Below are 21,579 nucleotides of genomic sequence, written 5' to 3'. Positions count from 1 at the left end.
TTTGATCGGAGACGTGTCTCGGTCATGTCTACATTGTTCTCGAACCCGTAGGGTCCGCACGCTTAACGTTATGATGACAGTTTCATTATGAGTTTATATATTTTGATGTACCGAATGTTGTTCGGAGTCCCGGATTTGATCACGGACATAACGAGGAGTCTCGAAATGGTCGAGACATAAAGATTGATATATTGGAAGCCTATGTTTGGACATCGGAAGTGTTCCAGGTGAAATCGGCATTTTACCGGAGTACCGGGAGGTTACCGGAACCCCCCGGTAACCTAATGGGCCTTATTGGGCCTAGTGGAGGAAGAGGAGAGGAGGCCTAGGGGCTGCCGCGCGCCCCCCCCCCCCCCCCCAAGTCCGAATTGGACAAGGAGGGGGGCGGCGCCCCCCCTTTCCTTTCCCCCCTCTCTTCCTTCCCCCCCAAGTCCTAATCCAACTAGGGAAAGGGGGGGAGTCCTACTCCCGGTGGGAGTAGGACTCCTCCGGCGCGCCTCCTCCTAGGGCCGGCCGCACCCCCCTTGCTCCTTTATATACGGGGGCAGGGGGGACCTCTAGACACACAAGTTGATCTTCGTGATCGTTCTCTTAGCCGTGTGCGGTGCCCCCCTCCACCATAATCCTCGATAATATTGTAGCGGTGCTTAGGCGAAGCCCTGCGACGGTAGAACATCAAAATCGTCACCACGCCGTCGTGCTGACGGAACTCTTCCCCGACACTTTGCTGGATCGGAGTCCGGGGATCGTCATCGAGCTGAACGTGTGCTAGAACTCGGAGGTGCCGTAGTTTCGGTGCTTGGATCGGTCGGATCGTGAAGACGTACGACTACATCAACCGCGTTGATATAACGCTTCCGCTTTCGGTCTACGAGGGTACGTGGACAACACTCTCCCCTCTCGTTGTTATGCATCACCATGATCTTGCGTGTGCGTAGGAATTTTTTTGAAATTACTACGTTCCCCAACAGTTAACACAATTCAAAAAAAAATCATGAATAGAAAATTCATGAATTTGAAAAAAAAATCATGGATTATGGAAGACAAAGTTCAAGAATTTAACAAAAGTTTATTGATTTTGAAAAAAATCATGATTTTTTTAAAAAAGTTCATCGATTCTGAAAAAATTCATTGGTTTTAAAAAACAGATCATGTATTTTGAAAAAAGTTAATTGATATTAAAAATCATGAAATTGAGAAAAATACACGCATTTAGAAAGCAATAAAAGAAAAGAAAACAGAAAAAATAAAAATAAAGACCAAACAAAACAAAACCGTTCAAAAAATGAAAAAAAGGAACAAGAAAAATGAAAAAAGAAAAAATAAATGTTGAGAGAAGAAAAGGCTGAAAAAGATGTAAGCTATCACATCAAATGAGGTTGGCTAGTTGGTTATTGTGGCTTACTTTGAACCAGGAGGTCACTGGTTATCTCATCACACTCACAATTTTCTGTGGGTTAAAATAAGAAAACAAAAGATAGATGGGCTAGCCCAGCTCACAGGATGGGGTATGCACCCGGCGCCTGCAACGCCAAATAGGAAATGCCTTGGGCGAGTGCGCCGCTGCAGGTTGTCAATGTCTTTTCCGTCTGACAACTCGGGCAACTTTGCCTCCTTGAAGTGGAACTGGAGGCGGACAGAGGTTGTGCCTTACTGATTGCGTGCTCGTGGGGCTTTGCGGCCGAACGAGACGCCTTGATCTGATTGGCAATCTGCCCGAGTAACACATGATTTCCATTGTAGACCCAGGCTCACGGGGAGCCTGAGCCCGAGAGGCTATCCTACGGGCGGTCTCAACCGATGAGCTATTGTCTCCTTCCTCTCATATTTTCTCTCCCTGGTCCGCACCTCCCTATTCCTCGTTCCGGTGTCACTCTTGCATAGACTTTGCCCAAATGCATGTGAATATGTGAACTTTGGATCATAAATAGTTGTTGAAATGTGATTGAAAGGAATTAATATTATTATGATCTTCACTTATACTCAACCTTTCCCTGAAACAATTTCAGCCCAGCAAGAGAAGCCGTAGAGAAAGATATTTTACGTGGAGCAGCCATGTGTTCAAAGTTCTACTTTTTAAAAATTGTTGGGATCGATGCATTCCTTACATTTGTATGCACAAAACAATAAGAAAGGATTTCTTTCCCCTTTTCCCATCAATATTCCTTATTCGGTTATTCCCCTCTCGGGTTTTCTTTGAATTGTCATAAGGAAATATTCTATTACCATTTTCAGGTTGTTCCTTCGTATTTTCCCTGGCATGGAAAATGAGGATTTCTACTAGCGGGAGAAAGGTAATAGATCCATTCATGATGAGATAATTAAACATCTCCTTTAATCTTTTATTAAACACCTCCATACACGCAGAGTGCATCAGTTTTCATGGGTGATACATGCATCCTAGTCCCGGCACATGATCTGATGATCGTGGTAAACTTCCTATGCAATGCTAACTAGGCTGCTGGATTTGCTAGCGTGGCTGCGCGTCGAGCCAGCCATCGGGAGAGATGTAGGACAAGCTGACGAATCTAGCGATTTCCTTGCCGCTCAGCTGCTTGGCCCACGGTACTCGCTCCGTCGTGTTGGACCCCGCCCCTGTGCACTCTGATTCCACCATCGTCAGCAATCCCCTGCAAGTAAACCAAACACCAAGAAAATCATATATATGTGCAACCGTTTAACTTCACGATCGACATGAAACTATTATGTGAGCACAGAAGCACACAATCCTGGCTCAAGAAAATATATTATTCTCTTTTTTTAATAATAACAATAACAATCATGCATACACATGACTAAGTATTACTTCCTCTGTAAACTAATAAGATAGTGATCTAAAAGATCATATATTAGGGTATGTACAATGGTGCTATCTTAGGAGTGCCACGTAGGATAAATGATGAGGTGGAAGAGAGAGAACTCATAAGAAAAGGCTTGTCTTCTCTTATTTAAGAGAAGACAAGAGATGATCTTTTAGCACAATATGTCTCACCATGTCTTTAGAAATTGCTAGTTATTGATGATAAGGCTAAGAGATGACCCATTGTAGACTCTTTTTTTGTTATCTCTAGATTATATGCAAAATTTAAGATAAGACTATCTTATCGACCATTGTACATGCCCTTAGTTTACAAAGGGAGCACATGTAGACATTAAGTTTGGTGAAGAAGAAAAAAACTTGTTCTTTGTGTCGCTTGGAAGAAACTAAACTGAGTGTACAAAATGGAACTATTCTATCTCCGCAAAAAAAAGGGTACTATTCTTAAGAAATGCCATTTTTCTTAAGAAATTCCGGAAGTGCATAATATACTACCATATATACTATCGTTTTTTTAAGAATATAAAAATCATTTTAATATTTTAAAAGTAAAATGTGCAAGCACACTCAGAAGCACAAAATCCATTCTCAATGATCCGCTTGTTTAAAACTCACTCTTTGCCCTTGGAGTTCCAGATGTCCCAACCTTGGCGGTCCACAACGATAGACATGTTAGTCTGGTAGAAGATGACCCTAGCATAGTCTCGCCATGGGCGTCCCAGGTATATCGGCATGAAGCCGCCGATCTTGCACTGCTTGAACACAAATGCGGTATCGTCTTTGTCAGTGTCTCGCCCATGCGCCGTGATGGATCCCAGCGTCTTTGTTAACTTTCCCGTCCATAGATCACAGCCCTACATGCATGCGTACACACACGCACCGTCATTGACAACGCACATGTCGAGACCTGATAGACATGCCTGATTTAATTTGCACCTGGAAGATGGACCTGGCGTTGCCGAAGATGAAGTCCACGGCGCCGCCGATGACACAATTCTTATAGTAGTGCCTCCCAGCCATATCGCACAATGTGTCCTGAACACTGAAGAAGCCGCATCCATAGAACGACGACCGGTCCCCATCAACTAGGGCAGCCACCGCTTGCGCCAGGTTGGCCCCGTCGTATGTGTTCTACAATGACAACTCACGTCTAAGGCTGAAATCTTCTTGCAGTCATATCGGTGGTGAGAAAAACCATTATGTTGGGTGACATACTAATTATGTTGGGTGACATACTAACCTTGAACGTGATGTCGCGGGCCATGAAATCATCGGCATGAGAGGCGAAAGTCGGGGTGTCGGCGGTGGTGGACGACCCGCCGGCGTGATCGGCCCACTCGATGGACGTCTGCAACCTCCCCTCGCCTTCCAGCAGGATGAAGCTTTTGTTAAATGGCACAGTCACCTTCTCACTTCATCGTGTATCCATTACGAGAATACGAAAAAACATAGTCAAAATCGGCTTCATTGTTAATATTTTTCTATTGAAACAACATTTATATATGTGGAACAAATGAAAGATGCACAGATCACGTGTAAGTGCCGGCGGCGACGTGGACTCGGGTCCATTGGTTGTTGCCGAAAGGGACGGAGTCGATGGCTGCTTGGATAGTCTTGAAGTCGCCTCGGCCAGTCTGGTCGACGAAGACACTTTTAACCACCGTCTGTGCAGCATCGCAGCGGTGAGATGTCTCGGGTGTAAAGGATATGAAGAGTGCTACAACACTAATGGCTATGGCCAGCAGTCGCCGTAGTGCGAGCTTCTTCATGTCTCTTCGTTTTGTACCTATTAGTCTAAACAGATGAGAAAGTAAGGGCTAATGATAATATATAATGAAGTAGACGGTGAGAAGCTCGACAAAAAATCGAATCAACTGAGAAAGAAATAAGCCCGGTTTGAAAACGGGCAATCACTGATGGGCGCTCCGGGTTTGGTAAGTGACTGATTCCGAATCACATCTTTCCATGCGTGGTGAACAGCGATATCTTTCCATTTCACGTTTTGTACGGCGCTCGAACCATGCACTGGGCATGTAGGTAGTAATTAGGCGGCTTCTCGGCTTGTGCTATGGGATGCCATGGTGCATGAGTTGTGTGTACAAATGTTTTTTTTTTGCAAGATGTGTACAAATGTTGTGTGGTAAAAAAAAACTACTTAGATGGTCGTATGTCTCTGTGGTCAGACCAGGTTTTTCCTTTTTTCTAACCACATATATTTGTTAGGCAAACGTATTACAAAGAGTACACATATTGAGTCAAACTGGCAAAAATGCGAGCAGCCAAAACTGCATCTCTCTGGTGCATTCCGTTCTTTTTCTTTGCCCGAAAAGGCCATCCGATTTTTTTTAACACGGCACAATCATAGATACTCACATACAAGCACGTACACTTACCCTATGAATGCACACACGCACACCCTATCCCTATGAGCACCTCCCGCTGAGCCGGCACAACATCTTATGGTTAACGAAGTCATCACAGACACTCATTGTCGATGTGAACATCTCCTCCCACTGAATGAACTTCACCGAAAGCCTCAAATAAATTCTAGAAAATGTAAGCACCAATGCCAAGTCACCAGATACATTAACCAACGTTCAACATTACAAGCACCCATGAAAAAAAACAAGAACTTACATAGAAGAGCATCTCCAACAGTTGTCACTAAAATAGGGAACTGAAAAAGTGGTTTAGGCTACTAGAACGCAAATTTTAGGGCGTCGGAAAAAACAATTCTCCAACAGCAGCCCTAAAATAGGGCACCACCGCTTCAACAACTGCCCTAAAATAGGGCACCCAAAACATCCAAACTATTGTAAACTAGAAGCTACCCCACGCGTTGTTGCGGAAATTTCAAGATAAAGAATCTTGTGTAATAGTAAGAAAAAACTAATCTACTATATCTAAATAGGAGCCCCCACTACCTCATTTCTCTTGACATGCAAGTATAAATGTGAGGCAATACAATGCTAAAGAGGAAAAATATTATATGAATCACAAAATGTAACGATAGAACAAATAATGTATAAATCTTTTTTAATGAAAAAAAAACTCTGCTTTGTGTAAGAAACTGGAAAGGACCATATTGTACTCCTGCGTGTGGATGGCCAAATTTCCTCTCTCATGGTTACTTGTGAACATAAAGTAATTTAAGAAGCATTCGACAGCAGCTAGTACGTAACCGGCGAACAAAATTAAGAGGTAGCCAAATGCAAGGTTAGCTATATGCAAAGTGTGGATATGTGAAAGCCATTTTTAGTTTGATCAACATTTGCTCAGGTGGTGAATTATACATTTGGCCTATTCTAGTGAGTGGAAGGTAATATAAAAGGCTTAAGTAAACAAACATTTGATCAACTGAGACAGCAACGCAAACATACCTATGTAGGCCTTGGAGTGACTACATATTGTTTCCAAATAAAGAAATCAGTTTGTAAAGCTTCAGATTAAACTATTACAACATTTGCTGCCCCTAATTCGGTTCTAAATGGCGGTTATATAAAGGAAAATCAAGCCTACACAAACCTGAAGGTTCCTCGGGGGACAATCACCTGAAGGTTGCGTGCGAAACCTGAAGTACAATGAGAAGTTTGCGAATTGAATGGTACACATACACAACAGCAGCTTAAGCCCTCTCATGTTATGAAATTTTACACATGAAATTAATAAAGATGAATATTATTAGAAGTCACTTGAGATCTTCCTCGGCTCCTACTCTGCCTTATGGTTCCTCTTTATCTAGCGGCAGACTATTTAACCTGAACAGTTGTTTGAAGAATCTAAACATCAGATAGAGTTAGAATATTGTAATGGAACTTCAATAGATTGACATCCCACACATGACGGATGACTGTAGAATATATACAGCCATGTTTAGCAACCACGGATTCTGCTTGACCACAATCCAAGAGAAATATGAATATTGGAGGATGAAGAATTGTACGTGAATCAAGGAAATATATAATAAGTAAATTGAGAGGAATTCATCAAGGAGTGATCATAATCAATGGTACACGAAACACATAAATATCAGAAAATAATATGGGAACCAAGAGATGTTGCGTGACTTAATTTCTTTGATGAGCCAAACACCTATCGATCTAAAGCGCAAGATGGCAAATCCAGAAAACATAAGCTTGGGGATAAAAAAATCAATAGTGGCTGAAAGTAGGGAGCATCACCTACCAGAGTAGAGGGCTCGGGACGTAGAATAGGACGCGATGAATGTGCATGCTCGAGAACCTTCTTTTCAAAGACAAAGGTGACGACACGGAAGAGAGAGCGACGAAGTAATGATGAGGGGAGATGAATGTTGTCGTTTCATGTGTAGTTATGGCTGCTGTTCCATGGCGTGGTGCAGAAGAGAAGGGGTAGCGGCGGCGAGCCTGACCTAGTGCGATGAGTTACATGGGCTATAACAATAGACTAACTTAGCCATGCCTACCTTTTATATGGGCCAGCATGAACAACCGAGGTGCAGGTAGAACCCTATAATGTCACGCGTACGTACCTTTTAATATGGGCTGGGAAGCCGACATGCAAAAATCATGTGGCTGCATGAAGAAAATCGTCTGGGCGTAGAGAGTGGAAGGCTGCATGTCTCTCGGGTGGGTGGGTGGAGAATTGATGACGTGGTAGACTACTTAGATGAATAGCTTGCATATCAAGAGAAATAAGGTAGTGGGAGCTCTTATTTAGATATAATAGATTCAATCCAGACATCCAAACATTCAAAGTACTAAACATAGTTCGACTACAAACTTGCACATTTAAATTACTGACTACAACTCGCCACTGAGATTGTCCCAATAATGTCGTTGTCCTCCTCGTCGTCATCCTCATCCTCCTACTTGAGCTCGATCACCCTCGAGGGGTCAGCCTCATTCTCCTTCACCTCCTTCTTCATTGGCTTGTTGTGTTGCGTCCGGCACTCATACTCCGCATGCACGACGCAGGTGTGTTGGCCATTCAAAGTCAGACTAACCGAGCCGTGGATGGCTGGTATAGAGGATCAGAGTGGATGCGAGGGGGCAATAACACATGGTAGACGTGAGATGATAAACATGATCCTCTTGCATCAAGAATAAAATCATTGGCAAGAATTTATCTGTTACATTCCCTATCAATTGTCCTATGTGCTTTTCAACGTGTAGGTTTTCATTCTTGTCAAGGATGTTAGGCTGAGAACTGAGAACTAGCTCGCCAAGGCAGGGATGATGGACACCGGCGACGAGGCGGGGACATGTCGTGTCGTTGCAATAGCTCCACGTCGAGCAGAGAGGATCTCTTGCCCATCGGGGGCGCCTCGTCGACCTCCTCCTAGGAGGACTCTTGCTCGAGATACTCCAAATTCACCCCTTCATCAGAGCTCGTGTTGTTCGAGCCTCCGTCATTAGAGACACGGGCATGGTGTGGGACGAGGTTGGGCTCGGCGACAGGCAGCGGGAGGGTGGCGAAGCCAGCTGACATTGGAGGACATGTGCCTTGTTGACGTCGTATTTTTAAGCCGGATCAAGCGTTTCGACCCGTTATGGTAGCGATTCGGACTAGAGGCCGCCGAGGAGCCACATAGCCCACCATCTCGCACACCGCTCGTCCTGGCCCTCCTCCTTCCTGGTTACTTGGCGCAGTCAGCTAGGGTTTCACTGTGCTAGGCTCGGGCGATGGAGATGGAGATAGTGGAGTGAGAGAGAGTGCAGGGGAATAAAATATAACAATGGAGTCAGGTTGTTTGGCCGATTTGGTGGGCTATTCAGACAACCCCATTTCTCCCCCGTGTATGGGCTAGATTTGAGGCATTGCGCAAACCGTTCGGACATTTTGGTTAGGTTTAGTGGAGCCCTTGGGCAGCCATTTTCATTTCCAGACTGTTTGCCCTGACATATGGGGGCAGAGTAGAGGACACCCTTGGAGATGCCCCAACGAGCCACAAGTTTCATCGCTCCTTTCCAATACTATACTACTAGGATCCTTAGGGAAAATCCCTCTGAAACATGCATAGTTCCGGACTTTTCACAATGCCCTGATAACAAGAAGAACCACCCTCATAGCTAGAAAAGTCACGCTAAATTTACCGTCACAGAATCAAATTTTTATTTCCCGATACCATTTCTCTGGGAAGGGCTGGAAGAACCGACTCCAACAAATCTAAAATAATTGTTTTTTCACCCAAAAGCATTCAAATGAATTTTGAAATTAAAAAAATTATTAACTATTGATACATACTAGGTACCATAATATTTATGCAAATCAGTATGTGGCATATTTGTCACTGCTCTACTTTCTTTCAATGTAGTTTGTGGGGGTTTACCACCTAGGGCCCACATGCCAATGACAGTTCAAGCACCAAAGATAAGACTCACAAAGCAATAGTAAAGTTTTTCCACCACGGCAAGGCGAGTGTTGTGTTTCTCTACACATTTGCATCCTATTTAGTTGAAGCATTTAAATTCAAATTCAAAATGAATTTTTGGTTGGTACAACCATTTATCCGCGTGAACATCTATATCTATTACTACCACTACTACCTATTAATAAAGCAAGGTGTGTTTCTCTTGATTTTTTTTCACCCGCTCACTGTCGAAAATATTTTTTTCTCCGAGGTGGCACTAATTTTTTGTGCGTGCATCTGCTTTTTTTTCCGAGAATTTCATACGTGGGCCGCGGGCTGTGGCCCAGCGAACCAAACCCATATATTGTTCTGCCAACGCAGCTGGGAAAACCCTATTTGCCGCCCGTACAACAAATAGTTGGAGCTTCGCACAAGGCGCAAGATTGGTTGGTCCATTTTCCTCTCTTTTTTGATATGTTTCTATTTTTATTTTTCTATTCCTTTCTCTTTTTCTTTCATTTTTTCTTTTTTGCCATTCAAGTTTATTTTAATTTTACTTTTTTCGTAAATTAAAAAATGTTCAGAATAAAAAATTTGAAAATTGTTCAGAATTCTAGAATTTTGTTCCGGTTATGAAAAATGTAAGAACTTTAATTTTTTTTATCGTCCCAAAATTTGTTTAAAATTCAAAGATGTACCAATTTCTTTTCAATTTTTTTGTGTTTTACAAAATTGTTGGAGATTTTCAAAAAATAATAGCATTTTAGAAAAGTTCCAAATTTGAAAAATATTCTTGTTTTAGTGAAATATTCACAAATTCAAGGAAAAATATTTTAAATAGTCCCACATTGCTCCTTTGCATGTAGTCATACTAATATATATACGTGTGTGAAACTACATGCAATAATAAGCCGGATGAAGGATGGATGGATTAAATTGGACGAAGGATGGATGGACTGGTGGGTGAGCTAGCTGCAAATGCACCCTAAATTTCTTAAAATGGAAAACAATTGTCCCATTTAAAAAAATTGTTTGTGTTTTCCAAAAGTGTTCAAGATTTAAAAACTTAATTTTAAAATGCTCCAAATTCAAAAAATATTTTTGTTTTAGTGAAATATTCACAAATTCAATATAATGTTTGCGCTTTAAAAAGATACATATTTTCTAAAATTGTTCTGAATGTTGAAAACATGTTCCAGTTCTCTAAAATTGTTCACAAATTAAAAAAATGTGTTTTTACAAAAGTTTCATGTTTTCAAATTGTGTTTGTGAATTTTTAAGTATGTTTCTTTTTCAAATTTTATTCGTGTTTTTAAAAGGTGTACATAATTTTTGAAAAACTGTTCGAGATTTCAAAAACTATTCATGTTTCCAAGAATTTTGGCTATTTGTAATAATTATATTTTTTGAAATGTTCAAGAGAAAAACAAAATTTGTTTCGAATCTGATGCTGCAGTATGTTATTAAATATTTGCCCGGGCCATAGGTTAATAAGGCATGTTTGTTCGAGTGGCTGGCAACATTTTGTCTAGTCTTTGAGATTGTGAGTTTGATCCTTCAACTCATCTTTCTTTTTATGTTTATACTCGCACGTTGCAAACACATGTCGTTTTGGTGCCTAGGACTTTCACAGCGCATGCAACTTGCCAGCCCAACTACCTGGGAAATAAGGAAAAATATTTTAAATAACCCCGCATTGTTTGTTTACATACAATCGTACCAAATTATATATATGTGCAAAACTACATGCATGTAGTAAGTTGTACGAAGAATAGATGAATTAAACTGGATGAAGGATGGATGGATTGGTACATGAGGAAAAGGGACCTTGAATTTGTTTTTAGAAAGGAATTGACTCCAGTACGTGAGCTAGATGGATGGACTGCTACGTGAACTAGCTACAAAAGGACGTTGAATTTCTTGAGGATTGCTACCCGAGGAAAAGAGAAGAGAAGACCCGACTACGTGAGCTAGATGCATGAAAAAGAGAAGACCCAGCTCACTCCCATATTATGGAACTTCACACCTTAAATCCTTTGGATCAATGAACGGAAAAATAGTGGAGTGGAATTAACTCCGGTTGTACCATATCGATGGCTTGAATATTGGAAAGAAAAGACCCGGCCCGTTTCCATGTTATGGAACTTCATACCACAAAATCCGCTCGAGCGAACGAAAAAACAGTGAATAATCCGCGGGCCTTGTCCTAACAAAACCCTTAAATCCCCTAGGTTAATGAACAAAAAAATAGCGGATTGATTACTTCACACGCAGTGAAACCCATAACCTAAATGTTCCTTCTCGGCGTGCACAGTTGCACACAGGGTTCTGCATACGCATATAATTGTCACTAAATTAAAATACACACTACTGTTTCTCCCATTACAATGCACGGGCATTTGTGCTAGTACTTAATAATGTCCTCCAAAAAAAATATCGCAAGTGACAGCATGCATTTGTAATTTATATGTTAAGACCTGGGCCTGGCCACCAGAGTAATTTATTTTATTTGAAAACGCAACACACTTTTTTTGGGGGGGGGGGGGGGGGGGAGGAAAAAAAAAAAAACCCCCCGCCGCCGGTCGTGGACGGAGCTGGGTACAATGAAGCAAACTTCTGTAATATGAAAAAAAAAGGACAAACTTGCAAAACCAGGTAGATTTGGTTTCGTCAACTAAGTTTCCGCAGGCTGTAGGTGGAGAGTTGCACGCAACTGCAGATCCTCCTTCTTCCTAGCAGTGATTCCCATGGTCTCTGTCATGTCAAGATCAGCAGGAGAAGTGCCATCTGGGAGAGTCCAATCGAAATGAAAAAGAAGGCTTGCGAGAGCCAGCTCCGCAATGGCGACCCCAAACAGCATCCCAGGGCAAATCCGCCGCCCGGCGCCGAACGGTATAAACTCGAAGCAGTTGCCTTTGTAGTCTGTCGCGCTAGCCAAGAATCTATCCGGAACGAACGCATCCGGTTCGTCCCAGTATTCCGGGTCCCTAGAGATAGCCCAAGCATTCAGCAGGACCGTAGTGCCTTTGGGCACGTCGTAGCCGAGAATTTTGCACTGTTCCTGGCACTGCTTGGGCAGCAAGAATGGCCCAGGTGGGTGCAATCGCAAGGTCTCCTTGATGATACAATGCAAGTAGCTCAGCTCGCCTAGACCCTCCTCGGTTACCTTGGTCTGCCCCATGAATGCTCCCCTGACCTCAGCTTGTGCCCTAGACATGGTGCTCGGCCTTCGCATCAACTCCGCCATGGCCCACTGTAGAATTGTGGCTGGCGCCTCGCTCCCCGCGGCAAAAAGATCCTGTGTTTTTTGCTGTTGGTGAAACGTGGATTGCTACGATAGAATAAACATTATGTGCTACTGCACGTACGTACACAATTAAGGCAGCATGCGTCAAAATGACTTACGAAGATCACCACTTTGAGGTTGTCCATGGTGAGGGGGAACTGAAGGTTGCCATCTCTCTGGATCCTCAAGAGGACATCGATGATGTCTTGTTCCTGGTGTGCTTGTGCTTCCTCCGAGGATCTCCTGTCGACATGCTCATCGATGACGCGTCCAATGAACGCTAGCACGGAGTCTCGAAACACCTCGGCCCTGTGCAACGTGCCGCTGAGGGCGCGCACTAGCCTCGACGAGGGAAACAGGTCAGGCAAGGTGAAGCCACCGACGACCTCCACCGCCTCATCGACATAGTGTAGCAACGTGTCGTGCTCCGTAAACCGGCCACCCATGATGCAGGGCAGTGCACCGTCGCGTGCGTCACGTATGTGGCGAGCATCTTGCTCAGGTTCACCACCTCCGATGAGTCGTCGACTATGGACCGGATGAGCCTGTTCACCTCCTCCTCGCGGATGGGCCGGAACGAAGTGATGTTCCTGGCGCCGAGCAGCTCCAGGATGCAGATCTTGCGGAGCTGCCGCCATTCGCCACCGTACGGGGCGAACGCGATCCCCTTGCCGCGCTCGCTGAGGACCTTGGCGGACGCGCTCAGCGGCCTTGTGCAGAAGATGTGGTCGTACGTCTTGGTGATCTCCTTGGAAGCTTCCGCCGTAGAGGCGACGATCGCCGGAACCTCGCCGAACCTGAGGAGCATGAGAGGCCCATGGCGTCGAGAGAGGTCCCGTAAGGCACGGTGTGGCAGGGCGCCTAGGAGATGGTGGAGGCTGCCGATGATAGGAAGCTGCCATGGGCCAGGAGGGAGCCGAAGACCGCCATTGCGAGAGGTAAGGGAACCTCTATAGATCCTCATCAAGTATACAAGGGGAAAAAGAGCTAGTAACAAATAGTAGTAGTATGCATCGTTGTCCATGATCTGCTACTCTGTATTGTCTGTTGGGATTGACATTTAATTTTGCGGGGGGCGTCAAGTGCTTATATAGGCCGCGCGTTGCTGCTCCTGTTGGTCTCGTATTTTTAATAATAGTGAAGGAGTTTAAAGCGCATTTCTCACTTCCGTAGGGCGGTATGTCAGAATAATTTGACCAAGCAATCACACAAGACATGACGTCGAGATTTGCTAACAAGGCTCGCCAACATGACTACATCTTCGGGACATGATTACGGACGGTCCTCCCCATAACATTGTCTTTTTTTTTTAGGATCATATGTTGTCGCTTTATTCAATCAAAGGCATTCGGAATCTCGTCCGAAACAACGTCTAGCACAAAGTCTGGGGTAACCCCTAGCCAAACCTTACAAAGTTCATCACCAACACCGACTCTAGCAAATCTATGAGTGGAGTGAATTACAAAAAACATCAACATTGAAGGCTAGGGTTGCAGAAATCACAAGTCTCTAGTTTTGTGCCCAAAAACACTAATTCCGGGGCTAATTTTTTGCAAAAACCACTAGTCGCTTGGTTCGCTCGTTTTAAGTGGTATTATGACAGGTGGGACCCACATTTGTCGATGTGGCATAACTGTTCATCCGTTTGCCTCGTTAGACGCCGTCAGACGCCGTGCGCGGGCCGGCTCGAGCCGGAACCCTTTAGACCGGTCCCTCCCCTCCCCGCTAGCTCTTCTCCATCTCTTTCCCTCCCCCACACCCTCTCCTCTCAGACATGGCGACGGCGAGTGGCAGCGGCGACTGCGGTGGGCCTGCCGGTGGCGGAGACGACAGGCCACCGGAGGCGGATCTCTGCGGCAGCTCAAACCCCGGCGCCCCTTCGGACAACAGCCCCAACCCCAGCCCCCGGTACTCGCTGGAGTTCGCGGCGGCTAGATCTTGGGCCAGGACCGTGAAGGTGGATCCGACGGAAAGCCACCGGTGGGGCTCGTCATTCGGCGGCGTCTAGTAAGTTAACCTCATTTCTACATATTCTAGGGTTAGGGTTAGGATTCGGCGATGTGTAGTAAGTTAACCTCATTTGTACAGATTCTAGGGTTAGGGTTAGGATTCGGCGGCTGGATCTTGGGCTGTATGTATGTGTGGTTATTTTGATTTGCAGTGTTAAACCTAGCTTGGGTACTGAAACACTCAATTTGATTTTGGGGGAGGGGGTGTGGGAATAGCCCACTGTCAGACTCATATATGTGTCATATTAATTTTATTTAGTTGATATGCAGCAATGTGAACTGTTAATTAGAGCAGTGGCAATACAGATCAAATTAGAGTAGCTTATTAATATGCAGTGTTAATTAGAGTACATTAGAGTATCTACATATGTAGTTATGCATTGTTAATTAGAACAGTGCCAATAAGAGCAAATTAAAGTATTTTTTGTTAATATGCAGTGTTAATTATAGCATATTACTGTGAACTTTTATATAGTAATTATGCAATGTTAATTAGAATTGTTGTTTTATCTTGTTGTCTAGTTTGGACGATGCTGTTAGAATGCACTTCCATGAAAGAGACAACTTGGAGAGATCCCTCTGCCTTTCAGACATCACATATCACAATTTGGTAGCATTAATAGAGACAGAGGGATATGGGCTGAATGACTACATTTACTTTGTGAGGGAGCCTGGTGTGGGTATTGAAGGATTGGTAGAAATTTCTCATGATGACAAGGTGGATGAAATGCTTGACCATATTGCTAATAAAGATCAGACTGTAGTGAATTTGACAGTGATTAGGGCCACTGATCCAAGACCTGCAGATTTGAATGCAAGCTATTTGTATGAGGAGCAGGTTCCTTTGAGTCAATTAGGAGAAAAACCTGTCTATAAAGTCAATCCTTCTGGAGTTCTATTCAGATCACCTGAGAAATCAAATAAACAGAGGCAGTCAGAGCCACTTCAGTTCTTTTCCACACAGCAGAGCACAAACATAGATATTGATATGGAGCAAGATGAGCAGGAGACACTAATGGAGCTAAAGAGGAGAACCAAGATTGAGAACTTTAGGAAACATAAGGAGGCATCTGAGCTTGTTCAAATGGTTAAGCAAAAACTACCAGTTCTTTTAACTGAAGATGACTCTGATCTGGATGCAGATGAGGACTTTGTTAACAGGCTTAATGATTTGAGGAGGCAGAGAGAGGACCCACTCCTTCATTTTGAAGGAGACACTGATGTGGATGAAGTGTATGGGGAAGATGAGGAAGAGGAGCAAGTGGAGCATGAGGAGGAGGAGCAGGTGGAGCAAGTGGAGGAGGATGAGCAGATGGAGCAACAACAAGAGGCACCAAAGAAGAAGGAAAAAAGAAAAGGGCCAACCAAGAGGTCACATTCAAGCTTGGAGCAAAGATTTGAGGATGTGTGGGTACCATCATCAGATGAGGAGTATGTAGGTGATTTGAAGCAGGAATATGATGATGGAGCTGAGAATGCACCTTTTATTCTGCCCAATGGAAGGAAGAGCAGAGCATATAAAGCAAAACCAAGAGATTGGTACAGTGAAGAAAGAGAGAACCCAGAGGAGCAGTTTTGTAGAAATCTTTGTTTCCTTAATGTGTACCAATTCAGGAGAGCACTTCAGACATTTCACATAAGTCAGAATAGGAACTATGACTTCCACAGAAACTGCAATGACAGCATCATAGTTGTGTGCACTAATGTGAAATGTCCTTTCTACATTGCAGCTTCTGTTGTTGCAAATGAAACTACATTTTGCATCAGAAAGGCTAATCTTCTGCACACATGCCCAGCAGTAGCAGAGAATACAAAGGTCACTGGAAAATGGGTGGCACACCAGTGTGAGGATATGCTGAGAACTGATATTGGCACACCAATCACCACAATAATGCAGAATTTGAAGAAGAAATATGGAGTAGAGATTTCAACCCATATGGCCTATAGGGCTAGTAAACAAGCATTGAAGGTTGTCCAAGGAGACCAGAGAGGTCAATACACTAGGATTAGAGATTATTTGCAGGCTGTTTTGGACACAAACCCAGGAAGTAGATGTGTTGTGACCACTAAGCATTTGCCACTACACCCAAGCAAGAACCCAAGGTTCCATGGCCTGTTCTACTGTCTTAATGCTTGCAAAGAAGGGTTTTTAAATGGATGTAGGCCATTCATAGGTACATTGTGTTGTAACTTGTGTAGTGTTTTTGTTATTTGGCCACATTAAATACACTGTCTTCTCACATTTGTCACTTTGCAGGGGTAGATGGTTGTTTTATCAAGCTGTCAATAGGTCAGCAGATCCTTGCTGCAACAGGAAGGGATGGAAACAACAACATATACCCTATAGCATTTGGAGTTGTTGACAAAGAGGACACAGACAGCTGGACCTGGTTCTTAACACAACTGAAAGATGCACTTGGTGGAGAAAGTGGAAAGTTTGGGTATTATACTATCATTTCTGATAGGCAGAAGGTAAACTTCTCTTCTCATATTTCTATTGTACTATTAATATTTCATATGCACATTGCTTTGTGAACAATTCAAATGGACCAATATTTAGCTCTAGTTCATATTGTGTCAACAGGGCCTTTTAAATGCAGTAAACCATGTTTTTCCCAATTGTCCACAAAGATTCTGCCTTAGACACATTTATTAGAATTTCCAAACTGCTGGTTTTAGAGGTGATGAATTAAAGAAACACATGGATGCAGCTAGTTACTCTTATACTAAGAATGAACACCTAGCTGCAATGAATGATATGAAAAGAGAGTGTAAGGCAGCTTGGGCATGGCTTAATAAAGTACCAGTTCATACATGGGCTAGACATGCAATGGATTTTACCTACAAGACTGACCTAGTTGTGAATAACATCAGTGAGGTGTTTAACAAAATGATCCTAGATGTTAGAGGGAAGCCAATAAAGACCATGCTGGAAGGAATTAGGACTAAATTGATGGTCAAATTTAACACCAATAGAACTAAGACAGAGACAACAAATTGGGAGATTTGCCCAACATATGCAGAGATGTTAGAGGAGGCAAAGTACAACTCAAGGTGGTGCCAATCTTTGATGGCTGGTCCTAACATTTACCAAGTTAGTAGTGGAGATAACACCTACTCAGTAAACTTGCTGCACAGAACATGTGGATGTAGGAAGTGGGATATGACTGCTATGCCTTGCAACCATGCAGTCTCTGCAATTGTGAAAGCTAAGTTGCAACCTGAAGACTTTGTTGATGATTTCTTCAAGAAGGAAATGTACCAAAAAGCATATGGCCATATCATATTTCCTGTCCCTGGTCCAAATCTGTGGCCAAGGACAAGAACTCAGGACATAGAGCCTCCAGTTTTTAGAGACAAAGTTGGGAAGCAACAAACAAAGAGGAGGAAAAACCAGTTTGAGAAGCCAGCACCAAGAGATACATCTAGGATGGCATCCATTACTTGTAGCAACTGCAAACTTGTAGGGCACAGATACACTGTGTGCTCCAAGCCCTTGAAACCAGCTCTTGCTATGAGACAAAACCAGCATCAGGTTAGCTAAGCATCTTTGTTTCTTTTTTTGTAGTTGTCTCAGTTGTAATTCATAGTTCATGATTGTTTCTGTTTTTTAAATGCAGCCAAACAGGTCACATGCTTCTGCTTCATCTACAACTGCTGCACCAACAAGGAAGAGGCCATCTCCATGTACAGCAGATGTTGGGACTGCTCCTCCCAGGAAGAAAGTTGCACCTGCTGCAACTACACCTACTGCTCCTCCCAGGAAGAAAGCTGCACCTGCTGCTAGTGCACCTAGTGCTCCTCCCAGGAGGTCTCCCAGGAAGAATGCTACCCCAGCACCTACTGCTCCTCCAAGGAGGTCTCCCAGGAAGAAAACTACCCCAGCTGGTACATCTTCTACATTTGCTGCAGGCCATAGGGGAACATTTCATGCTCCAAGACAGACTGGAAGGAAGAGGACAATTTCCTACAAGATGAAAGAGTACCTTTATGCTTCTGGTAACTAGATGTTGCCTTTGTTGGCTGCTTGAATTTGATGCCTTTGTTGGCTGTTGAATTTGATGCCTTTGTTGGCTGTTAAACTAAATGCCTTTGTTGGCTATTCAAGTAGATGCCTTTGTTGGATGTTGAACTAGATGCCTTTGTTGGCAGGTTTGAACCAGATGTTGAACTAGATGCCTTTGTTGGCTGCTTTGAACCATATGTTGAACTTGTTGCCTTTTGATGGTTGTTGAACTTCATGCTGGATGTTGATGGTAGTTGCACCTAAATGAGTAATAGTTGATGCCTTTTGTTGCCTTTTGATGGTTGTTGAAATTGATGCATAAATGAGTCTAGGGTGCCTCGACGTCGAAAAAACCACCTAAATGATTCTAGGGTGCTTCGATGTCGAAAAACCACCTAAATGAGTCTAGGGTGCCTCGATGTCGAAAAAACCACCTAAAGGAGTCTAGGGGGTGCCTCGACGTCGAAAAAACCACCTAAATGAGTCTAGGGTGCCTCGACGTCGAAAAACCACCTAAATGAGTCTAGGGTGGCTCGACGTCGAAAAAGCCACCTAAATGAGTCTAGGGTGCCTCGATGTCGAAAAAACCACCTAAATGAGTCTAGGGGGTGCCTCGACGTCGAAAAAACCACCTAAATGAGTCTAGGGTGCCTCGACGTCGAAAAAGCCACCTAAATGAGTCTAGGGTGCCTCGACGTCGAAAAAACCACCTAAATGAGTCTAGGGTGCCTCGACATCGAAAAAGCCACCTAAATGAGTCTAGGGTGCCTCGATGTCGAAAAAACCACCTAAATGATTCTAGGGTGCCTCGACGTTGAAAACACCACCTAAATGAGTCTAGGGTGCCACGACGTCGAAAAAACCACCTAAGTGAGTATAGGGCTATTTCAAATATACAAATCAACATCAAAATTCATCACATTCAGCATATTGGGAGATCCATACATAAGCAATACATAACTAATTAGTAGCATAATTGGGGTACATGACCATTACATAACTAATATGTAGCATAACTAGGAGATCCATACATGACCATTACATAACTAATAGGTAGCATAATTTGGAGATCCATACATGACTAATTAGTAGCATCATTGGTAGATCCATACAGGACCATTACATAACTAATAAGGAGATCCATACATGACCATGAACTCCATGACCATTACTGCCCATTGTGGCTCATTCATCTAAGATTGCCTTGATCCCATTCAGCTTGGCCTTGGTCTGCTCCACAACCTTCTCAAGCTCATCAATATGGGCCTGCAACTTAGTCTTCTCTTCAACAAGCTTCAACTTCATGTTCCTAATGACACTGGCTTGAGATACTGTCAGGTTCTTAACCATGTCATACTTCTCCTGGAGCTTGCTCTCATCAGGCTTCCTTTCCATCTGGGCCCTCCTCTCATTCTCATCCAAAAGGGCTTGAACATCTCCAACCAACTTGTCATAACTGGCCTGTAGCTTGATCTTCTCTTGTGTCAGATTGTGAACAGCAAATGAGTTCATCAGGTTGTCCTCAGTCCTGTTTCTCTTGGACTCTTCATACATATCCCACAACTTGGACAGTGCATTCTCCATTGTAGCTGGCCAAGATGGATCAACCCATTCAACTAGTCCACAGTTTTTACCATCCTGTTAAATTACAGTGTTAAACAGCAAGATATGAGCTACATGCCAAGATGAGTTATTTACTAATAACAAGTAGGCACTCCAACCAGTACCAACAATTAGGCAATCTAAATAATGAGTGCATACTAACTAAAAGCAACTAGGGCAGCAGTACTTAATAACAATTTTTAATAACTGCTTCCAACCCCATGCACATGCTTGACATTTAAACAAACCTCACTTGTTCACACTGTCACATGCTGACATATTAACAAATGACCTCACTTATCCACACTGTCACATGCTGACATATTAACAAATGACCTCACTTATCCACACTGTCATATGCTCACATATAAACAAATGAACATGCCACAACACTCTGCACAGATGCTCACATAAATACAATGACTTCACTGAGCCAATAAGCATTGGGCACATATTTAAACAGCCTAACTAACAAGCCAGATCTGCTAAATACCAAAATAGGTACTAACTAAACAATGACCAAATGATTATACCACAACAGCTAATTAGCAGAAATTTGACACATACCTTCACAGCACAGGCAAGGAACCTCCTGCCAGTATAGATGCCCTCGAAAGCAACAAGTCTTTCTGCTCGCTTCCAGTGTTCATGGCACAAAACAAAATCTTTGCCCTCGAATTCGGAGTCATCCGTGGTAGCAGGGATCTGCACGTGCAAAGGAAAGCAAGAGATTTGGGAAGAAAACTTCAGATCTAGCTCAAGAGGAAAATCCCCAAATCCAAACCCTAACCCTATTTCTACCAACTCACCTGCATGATGCCGTTGTCTGAACCTGATGTGGCATACTGGTAATACCTGCCATGTGAACCTTCACTGCTGCCAGAGTCCTCACTCCAGGAAACCATGGCGACACGGTGGCGGCGGCGGCGGTCAGAGATGTGGACGTGTCGACGGCGGCGAACGAGTGGGAGCAGAGAGCGCGAGTGAGGGTTGTGGTGGGTGGGCATGTAACGATTGGAGGGGAGGGACCGGTCAAAAGGGTTCCGGCTCGAGCCGGCCCGTGCACAGCATCTGACGGCGTCTAACGAGGCAAACGGATGAACAGTTTTGCCACGGCGACAAATGCGGGTCCCACCTGTCATAATCCCACTTAAAACGAGCGAACCGAGCGACTAGTGGTTTTTGCAAAAAATTAGCCCCGGAATTAGTGTTTTGGGGCACAAAACTAGAGACTTGTGATTTCTGCAACCCTAGCCTTCAATGTCGATGTTTTTTGCAATTCACTCCTATGAGCGACAACATTTGCAGACCGACGAATCCACGACACTCTATACTCAGAAAAAGAAGCGAGCATTGCTTTAAGTTCTTGTATCCACGGTCCGGCGCTGGACAGCTCCTTTTGTGGGTTGTTGAGCATCCGCACCACTCCCTGAGAGTCTAGCTCCACGTGCACCCTCTCGGCGTTTATCTCCTGCGCCAGTTGCAAAGCTCGCTTGCATGCCAATATCTCCATGGACTGAGGGACAG

General features: G+C 43.7%; 2 protein-coding genes, 1 long non-coding RNA gene and 1 pseudogene across 3 annotated transcripts; 2 read left to right on the top strand and 2 right to left on the bottom strand.

Annotated features, from left to right (window-relative positions):
* Window positions 1-2,470: 2,470 nt before the first annotated feature.
* Window positions 2,471-4,587, bottom strand: LOC125519077 (probable pectinesterase 29). The gene is made up of 5 exons (XM_048683964.1): window positions 4,352-4,587; window positions 4,059-4,230; window positions 3,755-3,949; window positions 3,434-3,672; window positions 2,471-2,630 (listed from the first exon to the last, which is right to left on the bottom strand). The coding sequence occupies exons 1-5, from the start codon at window positions 4,585-4,587 to the stop codon at window positions 2,471-2,473; spliced, it is 1,002 nt and encodes a 333-aa protein (XP_048539921.1).
* A 7,236-nt stretch (window positions 4,588-11,823) lies between these two features.
* LOC125518400 lies at window positions 11,824-13,459 on the bottom strand (annotated as a pseudogene).
* A 3,068-nt stretch (window positions 13,460-16,527) lies between these two features.
* On the top strand, window positions 16,528-17,257 carry LOC125525385. The gene is made up of 3 exons (XR_007291279.1): window positions 16,528-16,618; window positions 16,702-16,916; window positions 17,029-17,257. It is a non-coding gene; the product is annotated as an uncharacterized LOC125525385 (long non-coding RNA).
* Window positions 17,258-17,298: 41 nt separating this feature from the next.
* Window positions 17,299-18,488, top strand: LOC125524175 (translation initiation factor IF-2-like). Its single transcript, XM_048689249.1, has 2 exons — window positions 17,299-17,979; window positions 18,065-18,488. Exons 1-2 carry the CDS (start codon window positions 17,335-17,337, stop codon window positions 18,449-18,451), a joined length of 1,032 nt encoding a protein of 343 aa, XP_048545206.1. The 5' UTR covers window positions 17,299-17,334; the 3' UTR covers window positions 18,452-18,488.
* The last annotated feature ends 3,091 nt before the right edge of the window (window positions 18,489-21,579 follow it).

This window comes from Triticum urartu, chromosome 7, assembly GCF_003073215.2.
Source record: "Triticum urartu cultivar G1812 chromosome 7, Tu2.1, whole genome shotgun sequence".
NCBI lineage: Eukaryota > Viridiplantae > Streptophyta > Magnoliopsida > Poales > Poaceae > Triticum > Triticum urartu.
The sequence above is the reverse complement of the archived record's forward strand: the minus strand, read 5'-3'. Positions and strand labels throughout refer to the sequence as shown.